The sequence below is a fragment of the Ornithorhynchus anatinus genome, chromosome X1, assembly GCF_004115215.2.
Source record: "Ornithorhynchus anatinus isolate Pmale09 chromosome X1, mOrnAna1.pri.v4, whole genome shotgun sequence".
Lineage (NCBI taxonomy): Eukaryota > Metazoa > Chordata > Mammalia > Monotremata > Ornithorhynchidae > Ornithorhynchus > Ornithorhynchus anatinus.
Window position 1 is genome coordinate 51,142,852 of NC_041749.1, and position 21,493 is coordinate 51,164,344.

The following is a 21,493-nucleotide window of genomic DNA, read 5'->3' on the forward strand; positions in this document are numbered from 1 at the left end:
TGACTGCCTCTGGGCCCTGTGTGTGGAATCTCTAGTTTTAGGGACCTAGGGATCACCGTCATGGCGATCTTGAACTTAAATGTGGCCTCCCACAACTCTCTGCCTCCTTTTCTACTGTGCCCAGGGGCTCCTCTCCCACCCCTAACCTAGTCCCACACGGGGTTCACAGTCTAAGTGGGGAAGGAGGGCAGCTATTAAATCCCCATTTTACAGATGGGGAGACTGACATCGAGCAGTTGTGACTTGCCCAGTCACCCGGCCAGGCCGGTGACAGAGCTGGGATTAGAACCCAGCTCTCCCGATTCCCAGTCGAGCACCCTTCCCGCTCGGGCAGGCTGCCTGGCGAGCCCACAGAAGCAGAAATTCGTGCTGAAATCACGGTCTCTAAGTGGTCTCTGTTAGGCTGACTTGGAACTTCTTGGTTTAGTTTAATGTTGATTCTCCCATGTCTCCTTCTCCCTTCCTGCACTCAGTGGAAGTCGTCGTTCTTTAGGTTATGTTTTATGAATATTAATTGTATTCCAAGACAGACACTCTCAGTTATATATGCTGTATATGCTGTAGTACATGTTTTCGCTAGGCGATTTGACTAGTATGCTATTCAGGAACATTCACACAACAACATGAGCCCGTCGGGACACAATACACCGTGGCGATGGAAGAATCAGTTTGCGTGCATGCAGGCCATGTCGGATAGAATGTTACAATGTGACTTTTCTTTATTGTTGGGTTTTGCAAGAATGCAACCCCTGCACTGTAGGAGAGCTGAGTGTGTTGCAGATATATTTTTGGCCTAATTGTGGTTCTTCCTCCATGCCCAGAACTTTTGAGGCAGATATGTATCTCTAAGAAGAGAATCATCACAGACAAAGTGGGCTGCTCTGAATCAGGGCCAGGATTCAAGAAACGGGTTCCAATCTCAGCTCCTCTCTCTGGCTTGCTAAGCGGGACTGTATAAAATCGTGGTTTGGGTTTTGGGGTTTCAGTAGAGAGCACTGTACTATATAGGATGAGGTGGATATCCGATGTCTAATTACCACTATTTTTGGTTGCTGTGTACCGTAAAGGGACCTTGGGCATGGACTGATGGTAATGTTTTGTTGATAGAACTTACAGACTGCATGCCGTATGAGAAGAAGGGATCTTCTTCTTCCTTTGAGCCATTCTGGTCTAGCAAACCTGTGGAAATAGAGATTGAAACCCCGGAGCAGGCAAAGCTAAGAGAGAGAAGGTAAGATCAGTGGGGCTGCTCAGTTTTAGGTCCCCCTCCCAAATAAGAAACGGTACCTGCTATACTTGAAACTGCTTATTTATTCCCATTAACGTCTGTCTCCCCGTCTAGATTGTAAGCTTGTTATAGGCAGGGAACGTGTCTGCCGATTTTGCTGTCGTGTACTATTCCGAGCGCTTAGTACGGTGCTTTGCACATAGTAAGTGCTCCATAAATCCCATTGATGGATTGAAACTTTTTGATCAAGGAAGGGATGCAGAACACTGACAGCTATCGAACCTGATCGGGAAACTCCTGGCTTCAGTGTGAGATGCGAAGGGATAGTGGAGACTTCCTGGACACTGCAGAGCCTGGGATGTTTCCCACTTTGGCATGGAGCTAACTGTTCCACCTCCTTGTCCCCCTGCAGAGCAAATAGGGTTCATGGAAAGGGGTCTGGAGGGAGCAGAGCGGCAGATCTCAGCGCTGGGGCTTCCTCAAACCCATTTGCCTTGAGAGTCCAAGGAAATGAAGGGCTTAGTCTGGATAGGCCTCTTGGAGGAGATGTGATTTTAAGACAGTTTTGAAGGGGAGGACAGCAGTGGACCATCAGAAAGGGGGCAGGAGTGCCAGGCCAGATAGGGGACGTGGTCAAGGGGTCGGCAGCGGGATAGACAAGATCGAGGTACAGAGAGTAGATTCGTGATAGAGGAGCAGAGTGAGCGGCTCGGGTTGTAGTAGATCAGTGAGGCAAGGTAGAAGGGAGAGAGCCGACTGAGTGCCTGAAAGCTGATGGTAAGGAGTCGACGCGGAGGTGGATGGGCAGCCATTGGAGGTTTTTGGGGAGGGAGGGGATATGTGGACTGGATGTTTTTTCAGAAAAATGATCCAGGTAGCCGAGTGGAATATGGACTGGGGAGGGGAGAGGCAGGATGCAAGGGAGGTCATTGAGGAGGCTGATGCAGTAGTAAAGGTGGAAAATGATTCTCACCTAGAGGGCAGAAATTGTGTGGGAGTTTTTTTGTGTTTTTTTTTAGTTCCCCAGGTACCTAGTACAGTGCTTTGCACCCAGAGGTTACGCAGGTGCTATTGATGGTAGTCGTGGCTGCTACTTTTAATCTTTCTGTCTTCTGAAATCAGTCAGTGGTATTTGAGCTCTTACTTTGTGCAGAGCAATAAGTGCTTGGGAAAGTACAGTGCAATAGAGTTGGCTCATTAATCCTTAACATGGCATTGCATTTTGAATAGGGCTTCGTCCTTTTGCTAGGTGTGAAGAGAACTGAGAATTCTCTAGGATGGAAACTTGAAGCTAGTAAACTGGCTGACCGAAAGCTTAAAAAACAGATTTTCTTTTCACTTTAATGTCACAGTTATTTAATGTATGCATCCCCATTTTTTATTGGGTTTTTGTTTTGTTTTGTTGAGCACTTACTACGGGTCGGGCACCATACTAAATGCTGGGGTAAACACAAGACAGGTCGGACACAGTCCGTGTCCCCCTTGTGGTCCACAGATTTAATTCCCATTTTACTGATGAAGTAACTGAGGGCTGGAGAAGTTAGGTGACTTACTTGCCTACGGTCACACCTCAGACAAGTGGCAGAGCCACTATTAGAACCTGGGTCCTCTGACTTCAAGGCCTGTACTCTTTCTCCTGGGACATGCTGCTTCTGTGCTTCCCAAGTTACGTTTCCCTTAACTCGTCTTCACACTGACTTTTAATAATAATAATAATAATTTTAATTATTATTTATTATTATTTAATTAAAATTACTTTTAATATTAATAATAATAATAATTTTAAATCCTGAAATAACTTTTCAGGATCAAGTTGTAATTTTTCACTTGAGAAATATCTCACATAATCGTAGAATTAAGAAATTGGCACAAGAGCAGCTATCGAGCAAATGTGTGGTGCATACTTTTGGCTTAGAATGGTTGTAATATATGTAGCTAGGCACTCATTTAATAAGAAGTGATGACAAAACTATGACATAAAGATAACGGGTATAAATGGCTTTCGTGCTAGCTAGACGACGAGATCAGTGACTCTAAATTAGGCAATTTTTGATGTACCCTGTTTAATATCTATTTCAAAATCCACCATGCCACTGAGGCAAAATTCAGTATTATTACCCCCATAATTCATTTTTCCTTACAGTACTACACAGAAATTCCATACTGTCAGTGTCACTGCACCATTTTGAAGAATTGATATTTATTTGTTGTACATTAGAGACATATATGGCTAGATCCGATTTACTTTCTTCACCCTTTGGTTTTGGATTGGTTGCAGAGAAAAGGAGCAAATTGAATTTCAGACTTATCTCCGGAGAACAATCAAGCGTTTTCATAAGGAAGTCACTGAGGATATGCACAAGGTGGGAAGATGGTCTGAAAACAAGTGTTTTTTAATTAGAGTATGTCTAAGGGAACTGAGTTCTCGCCTCTAACCCGCCTCTCTTCGCCCCTTCACACCTCCACCCTCCCCCCAAAAAATTGATTCTTCAGCCAACATTTCTACTTGGTTTCAGTCTGAATGTTTTTCTTCCCATCCCTCTTAAAAGGTTCATCTGCTCTGCCTCCTTGCCGATGGCTTGTATCGGAATACTGTCTGCAATATGGCAGATCTTCAAGCCATCAGTTTCTCCATCATCCCAGAGGAGTTTACGACAGTACCGCCCAGAAATGTTAATGTCTTCTATCTCTCCAACTTGGTAAAATGGTAAGAGCTGAAAAGACCACACCTTTCCCTCTCATTCAAAACCTTTCTAAAATCCGACCCCCAACAAGCCATCCCCCGTCGACTCCCCAACGCTCCGAGTCACATGAACTAGAACTGCTTTTGGAATGTGTATACTTCTACGCTCCTTCGTCACTTATATATCTATAGTTGAACGTTCAGTTAATTTATTTTCGTTACTCTGTAGGTATTTTTATGTCTGGCTCCACCGTTAGAGGGTGAGCTCTGTGTGGGCAGGAAACATAGTTCATACTTCTCTCGTACTTTCCCAAGTGATTAGTACACTGCACTGTACGGTGTGAGGACTGAATTTTTTTTTTCTTTGCTATTACTACCACCATTTCTAACACTGCTGTCATCTTGTTAATGATGGGACTTTTCATTTACCCCAGATGAGTAGTCTGGTGAATTTAAATTAGTAGAACCCTTTTCAGGCTAAAGCCCTTAGGCCTGGCTACCCCAGTTTAAATCCATATCAGTCATTCAGTGGTAGCTGGGCAAAGCACTGGGGGAAAACACGAAAAAGGAAGAACGAGACTCTGTCCCCAACCTTTAAGGAGCTCATAATCTAAATACCAGCGCTAAACATCCAGTGAGTGAAACAGACCAACACCCTCCCTCCTTCGATCCGACAGACAATTACTCCCCGCTCCCCCCCAAAGCCTTACTGAAGGTACATCTCCTCCAAGAAGCCTTCCCCGGCTGAGCCTCCCTTTCCTCTTCTCCCACTCCCTCTTGCGTCGCCCCGACTTGCTTCCTTCAGTCTCCCGAGCCCCACAGCACTTGTGTACCTATCTGTAGTTTATTAATGTCTGTCTCCCCCCTCTAGACTGTAAGCTCATTTTGGGAGGGGAATGTGTCCGTTTATTGTTGCACAGTACTCTCCCAAGCGCTTAAGTACCGTGCTCTCCTCACGGTAAGCACTCAATAAATACGATCTAATGAACGACAGGGACTGACACGTCTGGAACTCTCACTGGTTTCACAATTGTGCTCCAGCTGCTGCACCATGGGCCCCTCTGGTCTGAAACCCAGAAATGGAGTTTCTCCCCTCCCTTTGGCACTCCTCTTCGTAGCCTCTCCAGCCTGGTTTTCTCCCTTGCCATTCTGCCACTCCAAGGTGGTGAGGGTGGGAAGGGACCAACGTTGGTCAGAAATTACCCATTAGTTCTGGTAACCTACCCGTATCCTTGCTCTATTGACATAGTAGATATTTCGCCCTCTAAGGTTCACTGCAACATTCACGATCAATCCCAACCTCCCTACTGAAGGTCAGAGGAGCATGGAGTACACCTTAAGCGGACGATTTGCTATCTATTCTGCACGTGATGAAGAAGAATTAATCCACGTAAGTAGAGCCTTCTGTAATGATGATCGTTGTCTTCATTTTTAGGAATATTCAGTATTGTACTCTCCCCAGTGCTTAGTATGGTGCTCTGCATGGAGTAAGTGCTCAATAAATACGATTGAATGAAGGAATGACGGAAAGACTGCCACTTGCCTGATGTGTGAACTTGGACAAGTCACTTAACTTCCCAGGGCCTTTGTAACTAGGCCATTTCTCCTATTCGCCCTCCCTTCTGCATCAGCTATGGCCTTGGATCTATACCACCCCTTATGCACTTGTTATTCACTCCATCTCCAGCCCCCCAACCCTATGGGCACATCCCTATACTCTCCGTGTCTCTTTTCAGTAATTTAATGTGTCTCCCCTCTAGATTATAAATTCCTTGTGGGCAGGTGCCGCGTCTGTCCATTCTACTGTATTGTTCTCTCCCAAGGGCCTAGTACAGTATATTACGGCCCAGCATGTAGTTAGCGCGCAGTGTATTGATTGTTCTGTGTCTCGGATTTTCTCATGGGCGAAATAGGGATTAAGTACCTGTTCTCCTTCCTGGTTAGTCTGTGAGCTCTATGTGGGGCAGGGTCTTTTTGCCCTGATCATCTCGTATGTACTCCAGCACTTAGTACAGTGCTTGGCACATAGCAAGTGCTTAACAAATGCCATAACTATTACGATGGCTAGTTCTGTTCATTCTTGGAACTCCTCCCTTCTCATTCCTCCATCCCCGTAAAATGTCCTCACTCACAATGAAATGTCGGCATCCACGGTCCCAAATCTAAACCTATAACTCCTCGTTTTGAGGATAAAATACGAGACGTATCGATCCTTTGGAATCCATCTTGGGTTCATTCAATTGTATAGCACCACTTTTAACTGTCAGAGTAAAAACCTGTTTCTTTGTGGATCAAATATGGGTGGGTTGCTCCATGCCTCTCCACCATGTATGTACATATCATACATATCGCAGTGCTTATGTACCAATCTGTAATTTATTTATATTAATGTCTGTCTCCCCCTGTGGACTCTAAGCTCGTGGTGGGCAGGGAGTGAGTCCGGTTATTGTTACATTGTACTCTCCCAAGTGCTTAGTATAGTGCTCTGCACACAGTAAGCGCTCAATAAATAGGATTGAATGAATGAATAAGTGCCATTGATTGATTCATGGAGTATTTTAGTGTTTCATTAGATGCTGTAGAAAAACTGTCACTATTCTTCCCTGAGGGCCTGTGACTTGAGTCCATAAGTCCATATTATCTTCTCTTGACAGATGAGGACACCAAGGCATAGTGTCTTCATGGAGATCCCGATCCATTTAAAATCTGGTTTACTACTTTACCCCAGCTAGGGCTCTTAATCAGTTCCATAAAAATACAGTGCCATTAATGATGATGGTAATAATGACTGTGGTATCTGTTAAGCACTTACTCTATGCCAAGGGTGGAGATAGATACCAGAGATTCGGGGCAGGCACAGTCCCTGCCCCTCACTGGGCTCACAGTTTGAGAGGGGGGAGAGAGAGAGAGAGACAGAGAATGGGTATTTAATCCCCATTGTACAGGTGAGGAAACTGAAACCCGGCCAAGTGAAATGACTTGCCCAGGGTCACACAACAGGTAAGCGGTGGAGCTCAGCTTAGACCCCAGGGCCCCTGTGGCTCCCAGTCCTTTGCTCTGTCCACTAGGCCATGCTGCCTATGAGTGTTAAAAGAACGCTAAACAGAGAGTAGAGTAATTTTCTATAGGAAATAATGTACAATGTATTAATGCATTCCTAAAATTCAAAAAATTGAGCAAAACATAAATATATTAAGCATCTATGTTATATAATCACATATTAATATACAATGCTATAGTATATATTTTATGTTACAGTTAAAAACACTATAGTTGTGTGATCGTAGAGCGCTATTAATATAAACCGATAGTGAAAGAATTTTAATTTGATGCTTTTATGGACATAAAGTAAATGTGGAATGGAATTTTTGTAGTGTCATCTTTCGCATCTTATTCAGCAAAAAGACACTTATTATCTCTGCTAAAACGATCTGTTGTCATTATCTCTGCTAAATAGAAGTATTAGCGTTATTTGCTGCCCAATTGAAATGGGTTGGTGATGGGGTAGTCAGGGGAAGGGACAGGGTTTGGGTGGGAAGGTAAGGAGTTCTGTTTTAGACGTGGCAAGTTTGGAGTGGTTGGTGGGACATCCAAGGAGAGATGTTTTGAAGGCAGAAGGAGATGCGAGACTGCAGAGAGGGAGAGAGATCAGCGCCGGAAATGGAGAGGTGGGAATCATCTGCATAGAGGTGGTAGTTGAAACCGTGGGAGTGAATGAGTTCTCCAAGGGAGTGGGTGTAGATGGAGATTAGAAGGGGACCCAGAACTGAACCTTGAGCCCACAGTTAGGGAGTGGGAGGCAGAGGAGGAGCCTGCAAAAGAGACTGAGAATGAACAGCCAGAGAGATGGGAGAAGAACCAGAAAGGACAGTGTCGGTGGAGCTGAGGTTGGGTAAGCATTCTTAAGCATTAAGTGTGCCAGAGCACTGTGTGGGTCAAAATACTTCAGAGGGAGGGAAAAGGGAGCGCTTAAACCTTGATGAACTTTGAAGCTTATTTCAAAATGAGTGCTGTAAGCAGACCAGAAATTTAATTATTCTATCACAAAGGAGTTCTAAAAGAAGAGCTTTATCACAGGCATGATCATGGCTTATTTGCAGATTCATTAACAGCAGAGCCTAAATCTAATACATCCCAATTGCCCAGGAGAGTGCTCTGCAATAAATACTGTTGACTGCCTGACTGGGGGGGGCGGGGTGAGGGGCATGGTAGTGAGGGTGGTAACACGGATCTACACTGTGAATGTTAGAATGTGTCCTAAGCCCTGTAACTTGGGAGAATAACACTGGCAGTTACAAGGCCAGTGTCTGTCTAGAATACGGGGACATTGTTGACTTGACCTAAAATGATTTAACTCCAGGGTATCAACTGCATTTATTAAAATATTAGCAATAATAATCATGTAAGCGTACATGAGTTTCAGAACAATAGAGGAGCTCTCTGATTCTAAGCCTTCAGTATTCCTGTTACATTTTGATAACCAGAAAGTCTCTGGGGATATTTGTTCTTCTCATTGAGCTTGTTTTACTTGTGAGAGTGAACTTTTGAGAGAGAAATGAAAAAAAAAGGCACAGTAAACATCAGTTTACCTTCTCTGAAACTACGGACAGCCAGGGAGCTGTTGATCAATTTAAAGGGTCCGTATCCATTCTGCCGTACTGAGCTGACAAATTTAAAAATTTTTGAGGCTTGAGGTGGACCAGGCCCCTAATTTTACAAAGCTTCTTGGGTTCAGATTGGGAGAGGTCAGGCCCTAAATATCTTGCAGTCCAGCCTAGTGGAGCGGGAGAACCAAGTAACAAGTGACCGGCCACTGGAGTTATAGTTAGTAATTATGGTATTTGTTAGGCACTTACTAGGTGCTAAGCACTGTTTGAAGCACTGAGGTAGAAACAGAGTAATCAGGTTGGCCCACGTGGGGCTCACAGTCTCAGTCCACATTTTGCAGATGAGGTAACAGGCCCAGAGAAGTCAAGTGGCAGAGCCGGGATTAGACCCCACGTCCTCCGGCTCCCAAGACCGTGCTCTTTCCACTAAGCCACGCTGCTTCTCTATAGTTCTTTATAGTTCTTCAGTTTAACTTGAAACAGACTGAATTTCTCTGAAATATCTCACGTATCCCTCTGAATTTCTGTATTTCATATCTGAAATATCCTTTCACTGTCAGAGAAGGGACCCTAGATTTGTTGCTTATGACCACTGTTCTTCCTCTACCAGGCTATAATATTGGCACTTTGGGGGGGTTTTCTAACAGATATAGCTTGTTGACATTTCACAGTGAAATCTAACCCCGTATTCATTCATTTAGTCGTATTTATTAAGTGCCTACAGTGTGCAGAGCACTGTACTGAGCGCTTGGAAAGTACAATTCAGCAAAAAAGAGAGACAATCCCTGCCCACACCGGGCTCACAGTCGAGAAGATTCTCTAGAATCTAGAAGATTCACATGTTCTCTAATGTTATTGTCCTGGACAGAGCTGGTCTGAAATTAAATTCCCTTGATACTTGCCAAGTCCCCGTGGTCTAAACATCATTTTGTTTTTGTATGCCTTGCTCTTAAAGAGAGATGTGGAAGAAAAATATTCCCGGGGTTATGGGTAAACAGTCTTCGTCTACATGACCTTTAGCCTTGAACAAATCAAATTCAATTGTATTTATTGAGTGCTAACTGTATGCAGAGCACTGTACTAAGCACTTTCAAATCTTTCTGTGCTGTCGTGCTCTGACCTCAATCATAGGATTATGCAAAGGGTTTGCAAACATGTAAGAGAACATGTTTAAGGAATTTGAGATCAGGGTGGGGGGATGGCGCTGAAAGGCACTGTTAAAGTAAGCTATCATTGTTCTCGTTAGTGTTATCATCTCTGCTTAGATGTTTTAGCTAACCTGCTCCGAGGAAGAATATTTACTTTACATGCCTCAAATCTCTTGAACCATCTAGGGAGGGCAAAAGAACTTACATTAATAGAAGTTTCCAAGTGACCTTGCGTCCATCAGAGAGATTGACGTTTTGCTTCATTCTCTTTTGTTCTGTTTTTACACAGATGTTTTTACTGATTCTCCGATCATTGCAATTCTTCACTCGACTGGTTTTGTCCTTGCAGCCCATTCCTCTGAAATTGCACCTTGCAAAGGTAGGATTTTCTGAACTTCAAGAATAGAGGGAAGAACGGTCATAAAAAAGTGAGAGAACCTTTCAGGCTGTTTCGAAAAGAAGCCTTTCTAGTTGTGCTCCGGGTCTCCAATCCAGATTGCAGCCCCGTCACAACCCAGAACATTCTTGCTTGAAAGGCAGGCTAATTAGTGGAGTATAGAACTGATCTTGGGTCTCCAGACTCTACCACCGAGTTGCTGATTTATTTGGGGCAAATTGTATAACCTCTCTGAGCCTCCATTCCCTATCTTTAAATAACCAGTCAATCGATAGTATTTATTGAGCACCTGACTGTGCAGAGCACTACTAAGTACCTGGTGGAGTAAAGTAGAATTAGTAGATGTGATTGACAATCTCCAGGATTTTTCAATCGAGACAGAGTAGTGTGGATGAGGCTTTTCAGTGGTTTGTTTTTTTTGAGTTGGTTTTAATAGGAATGAATCAAGTAGAGTAAAACTTCATTAATTTCAATATGAATATTTAAAATTGGCACAGATGCTCACCGCTGCTTAATGGCTCTCTGCTTCCTCCCCTGCCCTCTTTACTGTCTCCAACTTCACCAGCCAACTTGAAAGAAGGAAGAGCTTGATTTATACTGTCTTTTAATATACACTGCTGATGCGGGCAGCAGGAGGTAACCACTTGCAGCAATGGGGAGAGACGGACAGCTTGCACTAAATCTCATCAGCCATTGACAAATTTTGCTAGAGAAAGAGATATCCACACAGACATTGGCCAGCTAAGCCCAAATTTGACTCCCAAGGAACACACCCAACCACTCTTAAGTGGTTTTAAAAGTTAATTTTAAAAAAACCACTTCTACATTTCAGACTTTTCAAAGTTTCAAGTTGGACCTCTTCCTCCCCCCCAAATTCAAATTAGTGAGATTTTACTCTATAGGTATGAGGAAGATGTTACCCGAAACCCTGTAGGTCCAGAGATGATAGGTGGCTGGACAGACGAGGAAAGTAGAAGAGCAGGGCAGGAAAGCTAGTGGTGAGATGGAGTGTGAGAGGAGAGAGGCACAGAGGAAGTGGAAGAGGAAAAAGGTGGAAAAAAAGGGTTAAATTCTCATTGCTGCTCCTTCAGATATTCCATTCATGAGTACTGCTCCCGTTCTTGTCTCCTGGCGATCTTCCTTTGTTTTGGGGGTAGAAGGAAAAAAGTGAGGTGGTATTGTGAATGAGCGGTACATTCTGCACACGTCTCCCCATTCCTCCAAATCTTCCTTTGGTTGCCCATCTATCTTCACATCAAACAAAAAACTCCTCACCACTTTAAGGCACTTGGGCAGGTCTCTCTTCTCCAGTCCAGTCCGGCCTACACACTTTACTCTCCTGTTGCCAACCTACTTGACTGCACCTCACTCTCTCCTTTCTTGCCTTTAGCCCTTTGCTCATGCCCTCCCTCCTGCCTGGGACTCCTTCCCCCTTCACATCTATCAGACCACTTCCCTCTTCACCATCGAAGTCCTACTAAAATCACAGCTCCGCCGGGAAACCTTCCCTGACTGAACTGTCATCTCCCCACCCTATTTTCCCTCCCTTCTGCACCCCCTAAGGACTCGGGTCCGTATGCCCTAAGCCCTCTGTTACTCGCCCCATCCCCACCCCCAGAACACTTATGACATATCTTCATGCTCAGTTGCCTCCAGTACTTGCAATGTATTTCAGTGTCTGCCTCCCCGACTAGATCATAAACTCCTTGAAAAAGGGAAAGTGTCTACTTACTCTGTGGTCTAATTCCCACCCGTGTACTCTTTCCCAGTGCTTTAGAAGAGTACTCTGTGCAAGGTAAACCCTTAATAAATACTGTTCTCTTGTTCTCTCCCAAGTGAGTAGTACAGTGCTCTTCACAAACGAAGCACTCAATAAGTACCATCAATTAAACTGATTATTGAGAAGATCCATCTTTGAAGTTAAGGCAACCTGTTTGCTAAAATTCTGGGCATTTTTAGGCTCATTTTTTTGAGGATGCCTTCTGGTCTGCTAAATATGGTAATTACTCTCTTGCCGTTTTTCTGGAACTCCCCCAACTACTGGACAGAACTTGACTCATTGAGCAACAGAGCAGCATCCCTGCTTGGTAGAGAGAGACAGGATGAGTAACCAGTTAGATTCGTGCATTCATTCAGTCGTATTTATTGAGCGCTTACTGTATCCAGAGCACCATACTCAGTGGCCAAGTGGCCAGTGGCCAAGCTCAGAATGAGCACCAGGCTTGTGCTGCTCAGGCGGTGGTGATCTAGGACCAAACAGACATTTTCCATGTCACTTCCTTTCAGAGTAAGAAGACCTCCAAGTTCAACTTCCTTGAAGGTCCTGGGGTCTATACCGGGAAGCCTGAACTGGCCGACCGAGGAGAACATGGAACAAGTTATTTTAGAAGCCTGTGGGATGACAAAGGTCCAGAGCATTCCAGGGACCCACTGTTCATGGACAGGTCCCAACTGGACAGAGAGGATTGGGAACAGCCTACTTCCAGCAAAAAATGCAGAGCCGAGGAAATGCAGGAAGCCCAGAGGACCAGGAGTGCCACGCGGGATCGCATGACTCCACAGGTGCGGTACAAAGAGGAGAGTGATAGTGACACAGACTTAAGACTGATTAGTGGAGATGCCCTACCTAATGTAGATTATAAGCTGGCCACTTGGTGCCCCAAACCAAAGAAGAAGCCACAGAATAGTGCCAGAAAGCTCATGGCGACGGGCCCCCTGGAAATTAAACAGCCCACGATCGAGGCCAAGACTCCGAGCTCCTCAGGGACCAGAAGGCGTAAAATCACTTTCACTGACGAAGAGGAGGAAATGAGGCGAGCTACTGGTACGGACCAGTGGCTGGAAGTGTTCTGCAGCGAGGATGATAAATGGGTTTCTCTGGACTGCGTGCACGGGGTGGTGGGGGAGCCCGAGATCTGCTTCAAGTACGCCTCAAAGCCCGTGTCCTATATCCTGGGCATTGATAATGACGGCTGCGTCCAGGACGTCACCAAGAGGTATGACCCAGCCTGGATGACGACCACTTGCAAGAACCGTATAGATTCGGCATGGTTGGCCAAGACCTTGACCCCGTACGAGACCCCTTTCAGAGCAAGGAGAGAAAAAGAAGAATTGGAGGTAACTTTCCGTGTGGAGTAATCACTGGGTTCCTGGAGACTAATCCTGTCAGTTGATAAACGTGGGGTTGGGTGAAATTAGGGTCGACCGATCAGGATGTATCACTGACCGTATTAAGTGAAAGGGCGTAAGGAAAATGGGCGGAAAGGGGACAGGCTATTTAGGCCCTTACGTAGGCACAGAGAGAGAGAACATTAAACTCTTGAGTAGAGAAAGGTTCAGCCTAGTTTTCCACCTGCCTTCTACCCGAAAGCGACATTCTGCCAACTTTACAATTAAAAATGGGGATGAGGTCCCAGGTCCCTCTAGGTTGAGCCACTCCCTCAACTTAATCTGTTATCCTGACTAGCCGACTAAAGACAACCCACCTGCCCATTTGGCATCAGGGTTGCCTTTACTTAAGCTGACCTGGGAAGAGAGTGATCTTTAGTGTCAGTTCTCCGTAGGAGTCTTAACTGGGCGATTGTCTCTGTCCTACGTCTGTAGTGCTGACAGCAGGTCAGTTGGCATCTCAGTGATGAGACACTGTTCCGCACTTCAGACGGAGTGGGGTGTCAGTTGATCTCTCTTTCGCCCCCAAAAATGTAAAGAAAAGGAAATAGATCAGAGTTATAGCAAGAAACTTAAACTTCTGTGGAATTGTGGAAGTGTCGCACATCATTGTCTGGTGGGCTTGTGCAGTTTCAGACTAAGCTACAAGATCAGCCTCTGCCCACTGCTGTTGGAGAGTATAAGAACCACCCTCTTTATGTCCTGAAGAGGCATCTCCTGAAATATGAAGCCATCTACCCAGAGACACCCCATATCCTTGGGTACTGCCGAGGGGAAGCTGTATATTCCAGGTGAGATAAAGATCAGAGAGAGAGAGTTTGTGTGTGTGTGTATGTGTAATATGTTATGTCCACACACGCCTGCTTCATCCTGGTCTGAGGTAGACATCTCGTTCTGTGACAGATGAGCCTGTATGTCTGTTGTGTAGCCTGCACACAGCGTATCTAGTAACCTATTTTGAGATACTGTCCACTTGATGCTTTAAATATGAAACCTATGTGATAGAAATTATAACAGCATTGCATTCATTCAAGTGTTTTCCGTCGTGACAAAATTCTCCATCTCTTACCCGCCTTTAGCAATATGAATCAGTGGCGGGTGAAAATTTCTGATAACCTGGTACGAGCCAGTGTCCGTTCCTCCTATTGCTCATGGGGAAGGATTTTAATAAAGATAGGAAAATTTCACAAAGTAACACTCTTGTTAGTTTCTCCATCTCTCTCAAAATATTTGCAAGTCATTTTCTCTGGATTCCCTTACATTCCGATCTGGGGGATATGGTGCATCTGTTTTTGTGATGCCTGATGAGCTGCTGCAGCTTAACCCTAAATTAACCCTACGACTTCAGCACCAGAAATATTTATGATGTGTCTGTGTGTCTCTCTTTCCATCCATCATTCAAGTGCAAAACAGGCAGCTGAAGTTCAAAACAACGGGTAATGAAAGGGTTCACGCCAAATAACCAATGCCCAGTGCAGCTAAACCCATAGTAGTAGAATCAACTACTGTGTGCAGAGCACTGTACTACCGCTGGGAGAGAATGCACAGGTGGGAATAGAGCAAGGGAAACGGTAAGGAGCAAACAGCTTGGGAGAAGAGGATTAAGGGAGCAAGAGCAGAATTATCTCGATGTGCCAGGGAGGGAAATGATTAAAGGGATGCTAGGGCTAGAACGAGAGCAGTCTGGAGGGAGCTAGGGATAGAAGGCATGGAGGAGGTTAGCTGAGAAAGCATTTGAAGGTCAAATTTTGGAGAGAGAGTAGAGAAACAGATTCCAGATTCTGCTGATTTTTGACTATTTTTAGTCAACATTTAACCGAATGTCTACTGGAGCAGCTCTTGGGTTCTGCAGGGTGCTTGACAGAAAACTCAAGTTGCTCACCAGTTGGACTTGAATTTCAGAAATTTTTCTCCCCGTTGCTTCATTTAGGAGTTGTGTGCATACTCTGCACTCCAAGGATACCTGGTTGAAACAAGCAAGAGTGGTGAGGTGTGGGGAAGTGCCATATAAGGTAACTGGACTTGGGAAACACAACCTATGGGCTGGATCTGGATTCCAGGCAGATTTACCTGCCTCCAAGGTTTGATAAAGTGGGAGGGGAGCAGGGACGGTTTGGCAGGGGTTGGGGGAGGAGGGGTACGGCGCTGCGGGACAATGAATGGAGGCTGGGAAGTGATTGGGGAGAAGCAAGGATGAGGAAAAGGGAGGCTCCTGCCATCCAGGCGTTCAGACAGATCTGACCGATGTAAATCAGATTGGAGTTGAGGCAGAATGAACGTGCCTCATGTTGAACTGTACATGTTTTGTTCATCAGTTGTAAAAACATATTCTCCCACTGCGGGCAGAGTGTTCTTCCTTTAAACTATTGGCAGTTCGTGAAACAGTCCTAGGGATTGAGGCAGCAGAGCTTTCCTGTGCTTTTTCTTGCCGTGGGCCTGATTTGACACCCAGCAACGTTTTGCAAACTCTTGTTTTAATTTTTACACTTCCTTTTTCTGATCTTCTCCCCCAATCCCCCAAATATCTGTCAGCCCAGGTTCAATTTTTAGTCCTGTAGGAATATACTTCCTAGCCCTTTCTTACTGCTGACCGTTGATTCTTCTCCCAAGATCCCTACATAAATTACAGAGAAGGTCTGAGGATCCCCAGATCACATTTTTGGAAACATCTAAAGAATTCACTCGGAGTACAGAATCCTAGGCCTGGCTAGGGCTCTAAAGGGGCCATCTGCCCAGCTCCCTGTATCTGGGCAAGTGAACACCTTACTGCTAGCCAAAGGAAGATGGGACGTTAGGCATACTCACCCTTGGTAGCTTACTCCCAAGGTTTTATCACTCTGAGTGAATATGTTTTTCCCTATGTCCAAACAGACCTTCAACCCTAACTCCTTTATGAACTCACTGCATGTCCCCGGTCAAAACACTCCCCTTCTCACCCTCTAAATTGAAGGCAAGAATATGGGAGTATGGACATCCCAGAATGTCGTCATGGGATCCGTTCAGAGAGTCATTCCCTTTGGTGTTTTCTCTCCGAGATGCCCCGGAAGAGGTAAGCCATGTCTGTTCCCTCTGGTGCAGATGGTGAAAGGATATTCCAATCGAGCCCGGAAAGCCCGGCTGGCTGATCCCCACGGCCAAGATCAAGACGACTTGGCACTCTTTGGCTTCTGGCAGACGGAACCGTACCAGCCCCCAGTGGCAATGGATGGAAAGGTAAATGGCCTACGCTGATGGGATTGGCGGTCATAACTGAGATGCGTGATTTTCAGAGTGGCCTCTCTGACCGGCCTGATTCCTTCGTGTCCGTGGCAGGTTCCCCGAAACGCCTATGGGAATGTCTACCTCTTCCAGCCCTGCATGCTTCCTATCGGCTGTGTCCACCTGAAACTGCCCAACCTGCATCGTGTGGCCCATATACTGGGCATCGACTGCGTCCAGGCCATCACTGGTTTTGAATTTTATGGCGGCTATTCACATCCAATGTACGTGAGGCACTGACCTACTTGGATCCAGTGTGAAAGGGCTGGAGGTGGCTTTTCAGAGATGGGGAGTGGGAGGTGGTTCCGGGAGTGCTTGGTGACAGTCATCCGGTCACCTTGATTTTTGGTGGGTCACATGCTTAACATGTTTATAGGAATCATCCTCCACTAAAATGTTGTAGCAGCAATCCCCCGCAGAAAGTACAACTTTTTTTTTTAATCTACTCACCTGGCATTAGAGCTATTCAGCATTCAGAGAGGGGGCATTTAATTTGTGGCAGTGACAGATGAATCAGGGAAGGCATCCTGGGGGAGATATGATTTTGGTATGGCTTTGAAGATGGGGAGAGCAGTGGTCTGTCAGATGTGCGTGAGCAAGAGTTGGCGGCGGGGGAGATGAGAACCAGGAGCAATGAGGAGATTGGCTTGAGAAGCACAGAAAATGCCCGAGAGCCCCCTCATCCTCAGAGCTGGCTTGCTCCAGGATCAAGGGGCACGCTGTACCACAGGGCAGGTCAGACCTCAGAGTTGGCAACTTCCCTCTCTCTTCCGAGTTCCTGTAGTTCAGCATGTGACTGTGTTTTCTCCTCTGCAGAACTGATGGCTATATTGTCTGTGAAGAACACAAAGAAATACTCATAGCTGCTTGGGTCAACGAGCAGGAAATTATTAAACAGAAGGAGAGCGAGGTGAGCGGCCACAGGGTTTCCAGAGCTCTGCCTGCTGTCAAGACTGGTGGGGTATGGGGTAGGACAGCTACGCAGCGTGGGACCCAGGTCTTCGAGATTTTCCCACCCTGCCAGCATGTGGATTTGAGAACCCACTTATGGACACCCCTAGTGTCCTCAGGCCTGGGAGGTGTGACTTACCCGTCTGGTTTTGTTCTGCCCCGGGTTCCCAAAGACCACCTCCGAGCCAAGCTTACACACTGCAAGGCAAAGGCAGGTTTGACTGCAGTTCACTCAGGCACAGACACACTTTTTCCCTGTGCTATTGGAAGGGGCCCGGGATCGGTGAGACAAGAAATGCTTCCCTGCTTAAACCAGAGCATGATTTAATGAGGGTGGGTCTTTAACCGACGATGTCTCTTAGCCACTTTGTCTCTATGGGCCAAGAAAACTGGAGGTGACATGCTCCAGGTTGGGAGTGCCGCTGCTGATCATTAAAACCGGACCTTGGGTTCCCAGAGACCTGGATCTAGGTCTAGACCCGCCACTGCTTGACCTTCCCATCCCTCGAACATCCCACCAGGTCCAAGATTCAGAAAATAGCAGGGTAAAGAAATGAGGTTTTTTAGCCTTTGGAGGCCGGATCCCTTTTATCGAGAAGACTTGGGATGAATGCAGAGTACTATTCTTTTTAACTCCCACATCCCCAGGATACTCCGAAACGAAAATCTGGTTGTAATTTGTACCTCAGAAATCACTAGGCATTTTTTTCTCCCTGATTGTTGCTTTTTTCCATCTAGAAACGAGAGAAGAAAATACTGAATAAATGGGTGATGCTGATGAAGGGACTTCTCATTAGAGAGAGACTGAAAGTACGCTATGGGATCAAGGTAACTAACTCCACGTTGTTTTAGACGGGTTCCATTATGGAAGAAATCCAGTGTTACTTCAAGGCTATGCCTGATTCCCATTCATCGCGTAACAATAATAATAATAATTATGGTAGTTGTTAAGCACCTACACCTGCTCATCCGACCCCATTCCTTGGCACCTTATGAAAACTCTTGCCCCCTCCCTTCTTCCCTTCCCTGACAGCCATCTTCAACTCTTCCCTTTCCAATGACTTCTTCCCCACTGCTTTCAAACATGTCCATGTCTAAAAAATCCTAAAAAATTCCTCCCTTGACCCCACAGTTCCCTCTACCTATCACCCCATCTCCCTCCTACCATTTCTGTCCAAACTCCTTGAGCGAGTTATCTACACCTGCTGTCTCAAATTCCTCTCTTCCAATTCTCTCCTTGACCCCTTCCAATCTGGATTCCGTCCCCTTCACTCCACAGAAGCCTTCCTCGCAAAGGTCACTGATGATCTCCTTCTTGCTAAATCCAAGGGCCTCTACTCCATCCTAATCCTCCTCGACCTCTCAGCTGCCTTTGACACTGTCGACCATCCCCTTCTCCTGGAAACATCCAGCCTTGGCTTCACCGACACTGTCCTCTCCTGGTCCTCCTCTTATCTCTCTGGTCGTTCATTCTCAGTCTCCTTCATGGGCTCCTCCTTTGCCTCCCATCCCCTAACTGTGGGGGTCCCTCAAGGTTCAGTTCTGGGTCCCCTTCTATTCTCCATCTACACCTTCTCCCTTGGAGAACTCATTCGCTCCCATAGCTTCAGCTACCACCGCTACGCAGATGATGCCCAAATCTACATCTCCAGCCCTGATCTCTCCCCCTCTCTGCAGTCTCACATTTCCTCCTGCCTTCAATATATCTCTGTTTGGAAGCCCTCCCATCTCCTCAAACTTAACCTGTCCGAAACCGGACTCCTTACATTCCCACCCAAACGCTGTCCTCCCCCAGATTTTCCCATCATTGTAGACGGCACCACCAACCTTTCTGTGTCACAGGCCCGTAACCTTGGCGTTATCCTCGACTCCTCTCTCTCTCATTCAACCCACATATTCACTCCATCCCTGAGTCCTGTTGGTCCCATCTTCACAACATCGCTAAAATCCTTTTCCTCTCCATCCAGACTGTTACCACACTGATTCAGTCACTCATCCTATCCCGCCTGGATTACCGCATCAGCCTTCGTGCTGACCTCCCAACCTCCTGTCTCTCCCCACTCCGGTCCATACTTCACTCTCCTGCCCGGATCATTTTTCTACAAAATCGCTCAGGACTTATTTCCCCACTCCTTAAGAGCCTCCAATGGTTGCCCATCCACCTCCACATCGAACAAAAACTCTTCACCATTGGCTTTGAAAGTATTCATTGCCCCTTCGTACCTCACCTCGCTGCTCTCCTATCACAACCCAGCCAGCACGCTTCACTCCTCTAGTGCTAACCTTCTCATTGTTCTTCGATCTCATCTCTCTCACCGCCGACCCCTCTCGCACATCCTGCCTCTGGCCTAGAACGCCCTCCCTCCTCAAACCCGACAGGCAGTTATCCCTCCTTCAGAGCCTTATTGAAGGTGTGTCTCCTCCAAGAGGCCTTCCCTGACTGAGCCCCCCCCTTTGCTTTTCTCCCACTCCCTCCTGGGTCACCCTGACTTGCTCCCTTTGTCACCTCCCTCCCAGCCCCACAGCACCAATGTATATATCTGCAATTTATTGATCCCTATCAATTTCTGCCTCCCCCCGCCGCCCGTCCCGAGATTTTAAGCTCATTTTGAGCAGGGAATTTGTTTATTCTTGTATTGTACTCTCCCAGGTGCTCGGTACGGTGCTCTGCACAAGGTAAGCGCTCAATAAATACAATTCAGTGAATGGATGAAAGCAGCATCTTCACAGACTCATATAACGTGGGCAGAATAAATACACCGAGACGGAGCAGGGAGGGACGGGGCACTAACTCCTGGCTGCACAAAAGGGACGGTTCCTTCCCAGGCTAGGTACTCTGGGACCGCGGCGGTTTGCTGGGCTCCCGCAGCTCTTCAGCCACGATGGGCATCCTTATCTATCCAGCTCCACCCTGTCCCTTAATGCTGGGTGAGGTAGAAACAGACGTGGAGGTATAAGATAGTGGCTCCACTACAGTTCTGCCGGACTGAGCAGGGGCCTTAACTCACCCCTGCTGAGATGAGAGTGGGAGATTGTTGTGCCACTGCCAGACTCCGTGGCCAAGACAGGGATTTTTCTCCCCTCTCCAGAGCCCAGGGTCAGCCATTTGGGTTTTTGCACTCTGGCCTAGGGTGGGAGCTTTTACTTCCGGAAGCCACGCTTCAGGTTTGCCCCCGCGGTCAAAATGAAAATATGGCAACTACGGGCAAGGCTCCACAGGGGCAAGGAGGGAAGACTACAAAGCAGGAACCAGTGGGAGGTGGGTACAGTGGTGAGAGACAGAGGTGGGGGTGGGGGTATACAGAATGGTGAAAGGAGAGACTAGGGGGTGCCTTATCCATGCCCCAGTGTGGATTGCCCTCTGACAAGTCACCTTCTCTGGGCTTCAGTTTCCCCATGAGATACCCTTAGACTTGAACCCCATGTGGAAATGAGTCTGAACTTATTGCATTACGTCTGTACCCCAGCACTTAGCGGAGTGCTTGGCATGTACCAAGCATTAAACAAATACCGCAATTATTATTATTTCGGAGTTAAGTTTATGACAGGGTGGGCCTTGTCAGCGCTATCATAACACGCCCCATTATTCTTCGTGTGGTCATACACTGTGATATTGATGATTATCATAAATACACTCTGTTCTCCCAGAGTGCGGGTTTACCTTCCCGATGAGCGCCGTGTTAAAGAAAAACTCACGCTGTAGCATGTGCAGCTTGTTCAGCACTGGACTTGTGCATACAGACCGTTTCTTGTCTTTATGACACATTCTGGCCAGGTCAGTGTGCCTTACTAGAAGAACGTTCTTTGATGCCCTAACGGTTTTTGTGTCATTTTTTACGGTAATGGTTAAGTGCTTACTATAGGCTGGGCACTGTACTTAGCACCAGGGTAGATAGACGCAATCAGATTGGACACGGTCCATGTCCAAGATGGGCTTCGCAGTTTTAATTTCCCATTTTACAGATGAGGTAACTGAGGCCCAGAGAAATTAAAGTGACTTGCCCAGGTCCAACACACAGCAGACAAGTGGCGGAACTGGGATCGGAACTCATG

The 21,493-nt window shown here is 46.4% G+C and overlaps 1 protein-coding gene and 1 long non-coding RNA gene across 4 annotated transcripts in view; one reads left to right on the top strand and one right to left on the bottom strand.

Moving 5' to 3' along the window:
- XPC (XPC complex subunit, DNA damage recognition and repair factor) overlaps positions 1-21,493 on the top strand; it is a 32,307-nt gene that overhangs the window by 8,215 nt on the left and 2,599 nt on the right. For all 3 annotated transcript variants that reach the window (XM_029050775.1, XM_029050773.2, XM_029050774.2), the window contains exons 4-15: positions 1,108-1,231; positions 3,507-3,591; positions 3,778-3,935; positions 5,181-5,301; positions 9,956-10,045; positions 12,350-13,180; positions 13,862-14,022; positions 15,162-15,243; positions 16,310-16,444; positions 16,544-16,713; positions 17,306-17,399; positions 18,179-18,268. In XM_029050775.1, coding sequence (XP_028906608.1) covers positions 1,108-1,231; positions 3,507-3,591; positions 3,778-3,935; positions 5,181-5,301; positions 9,956-10,045; positions 12,350-13,180; positions 13,862-14,022; positions 15,162-15,243; positions 16,310-16,444; positions 16,544-16,713; positions 17,306-17,399; positions 18,179-18,268 — 2,141 coding nt within the window. The remainder of the gene's footprint in view (positions 1-1,107; positions 1,232-3,506; positions 3,592-3,777; positions 3,936-5,180; positions 5,302-9,955; positions 10,046-12,349; positions 13,181-13,861; positions 14,023-15,161; positions 15,244-16,309; positions 16,445-16,543; positions 16,714-17,305; positions 17,400-18,178; positions 18,269-21,493) is intronic.
- On the bottom strand, positions 3,533-15,186 carry LOC114806454. Its single transcript, XR_003754492.2, has 3 exons — positions 15,114-15,186; positions 9,872-10,060; positions 3,533-3,604 (listed from the first exon to the last, which is right to left on the bottom strand). It is a non-coding gene; the product is annotated as an uncharacterized LOC114806454 (long non-coding RNA).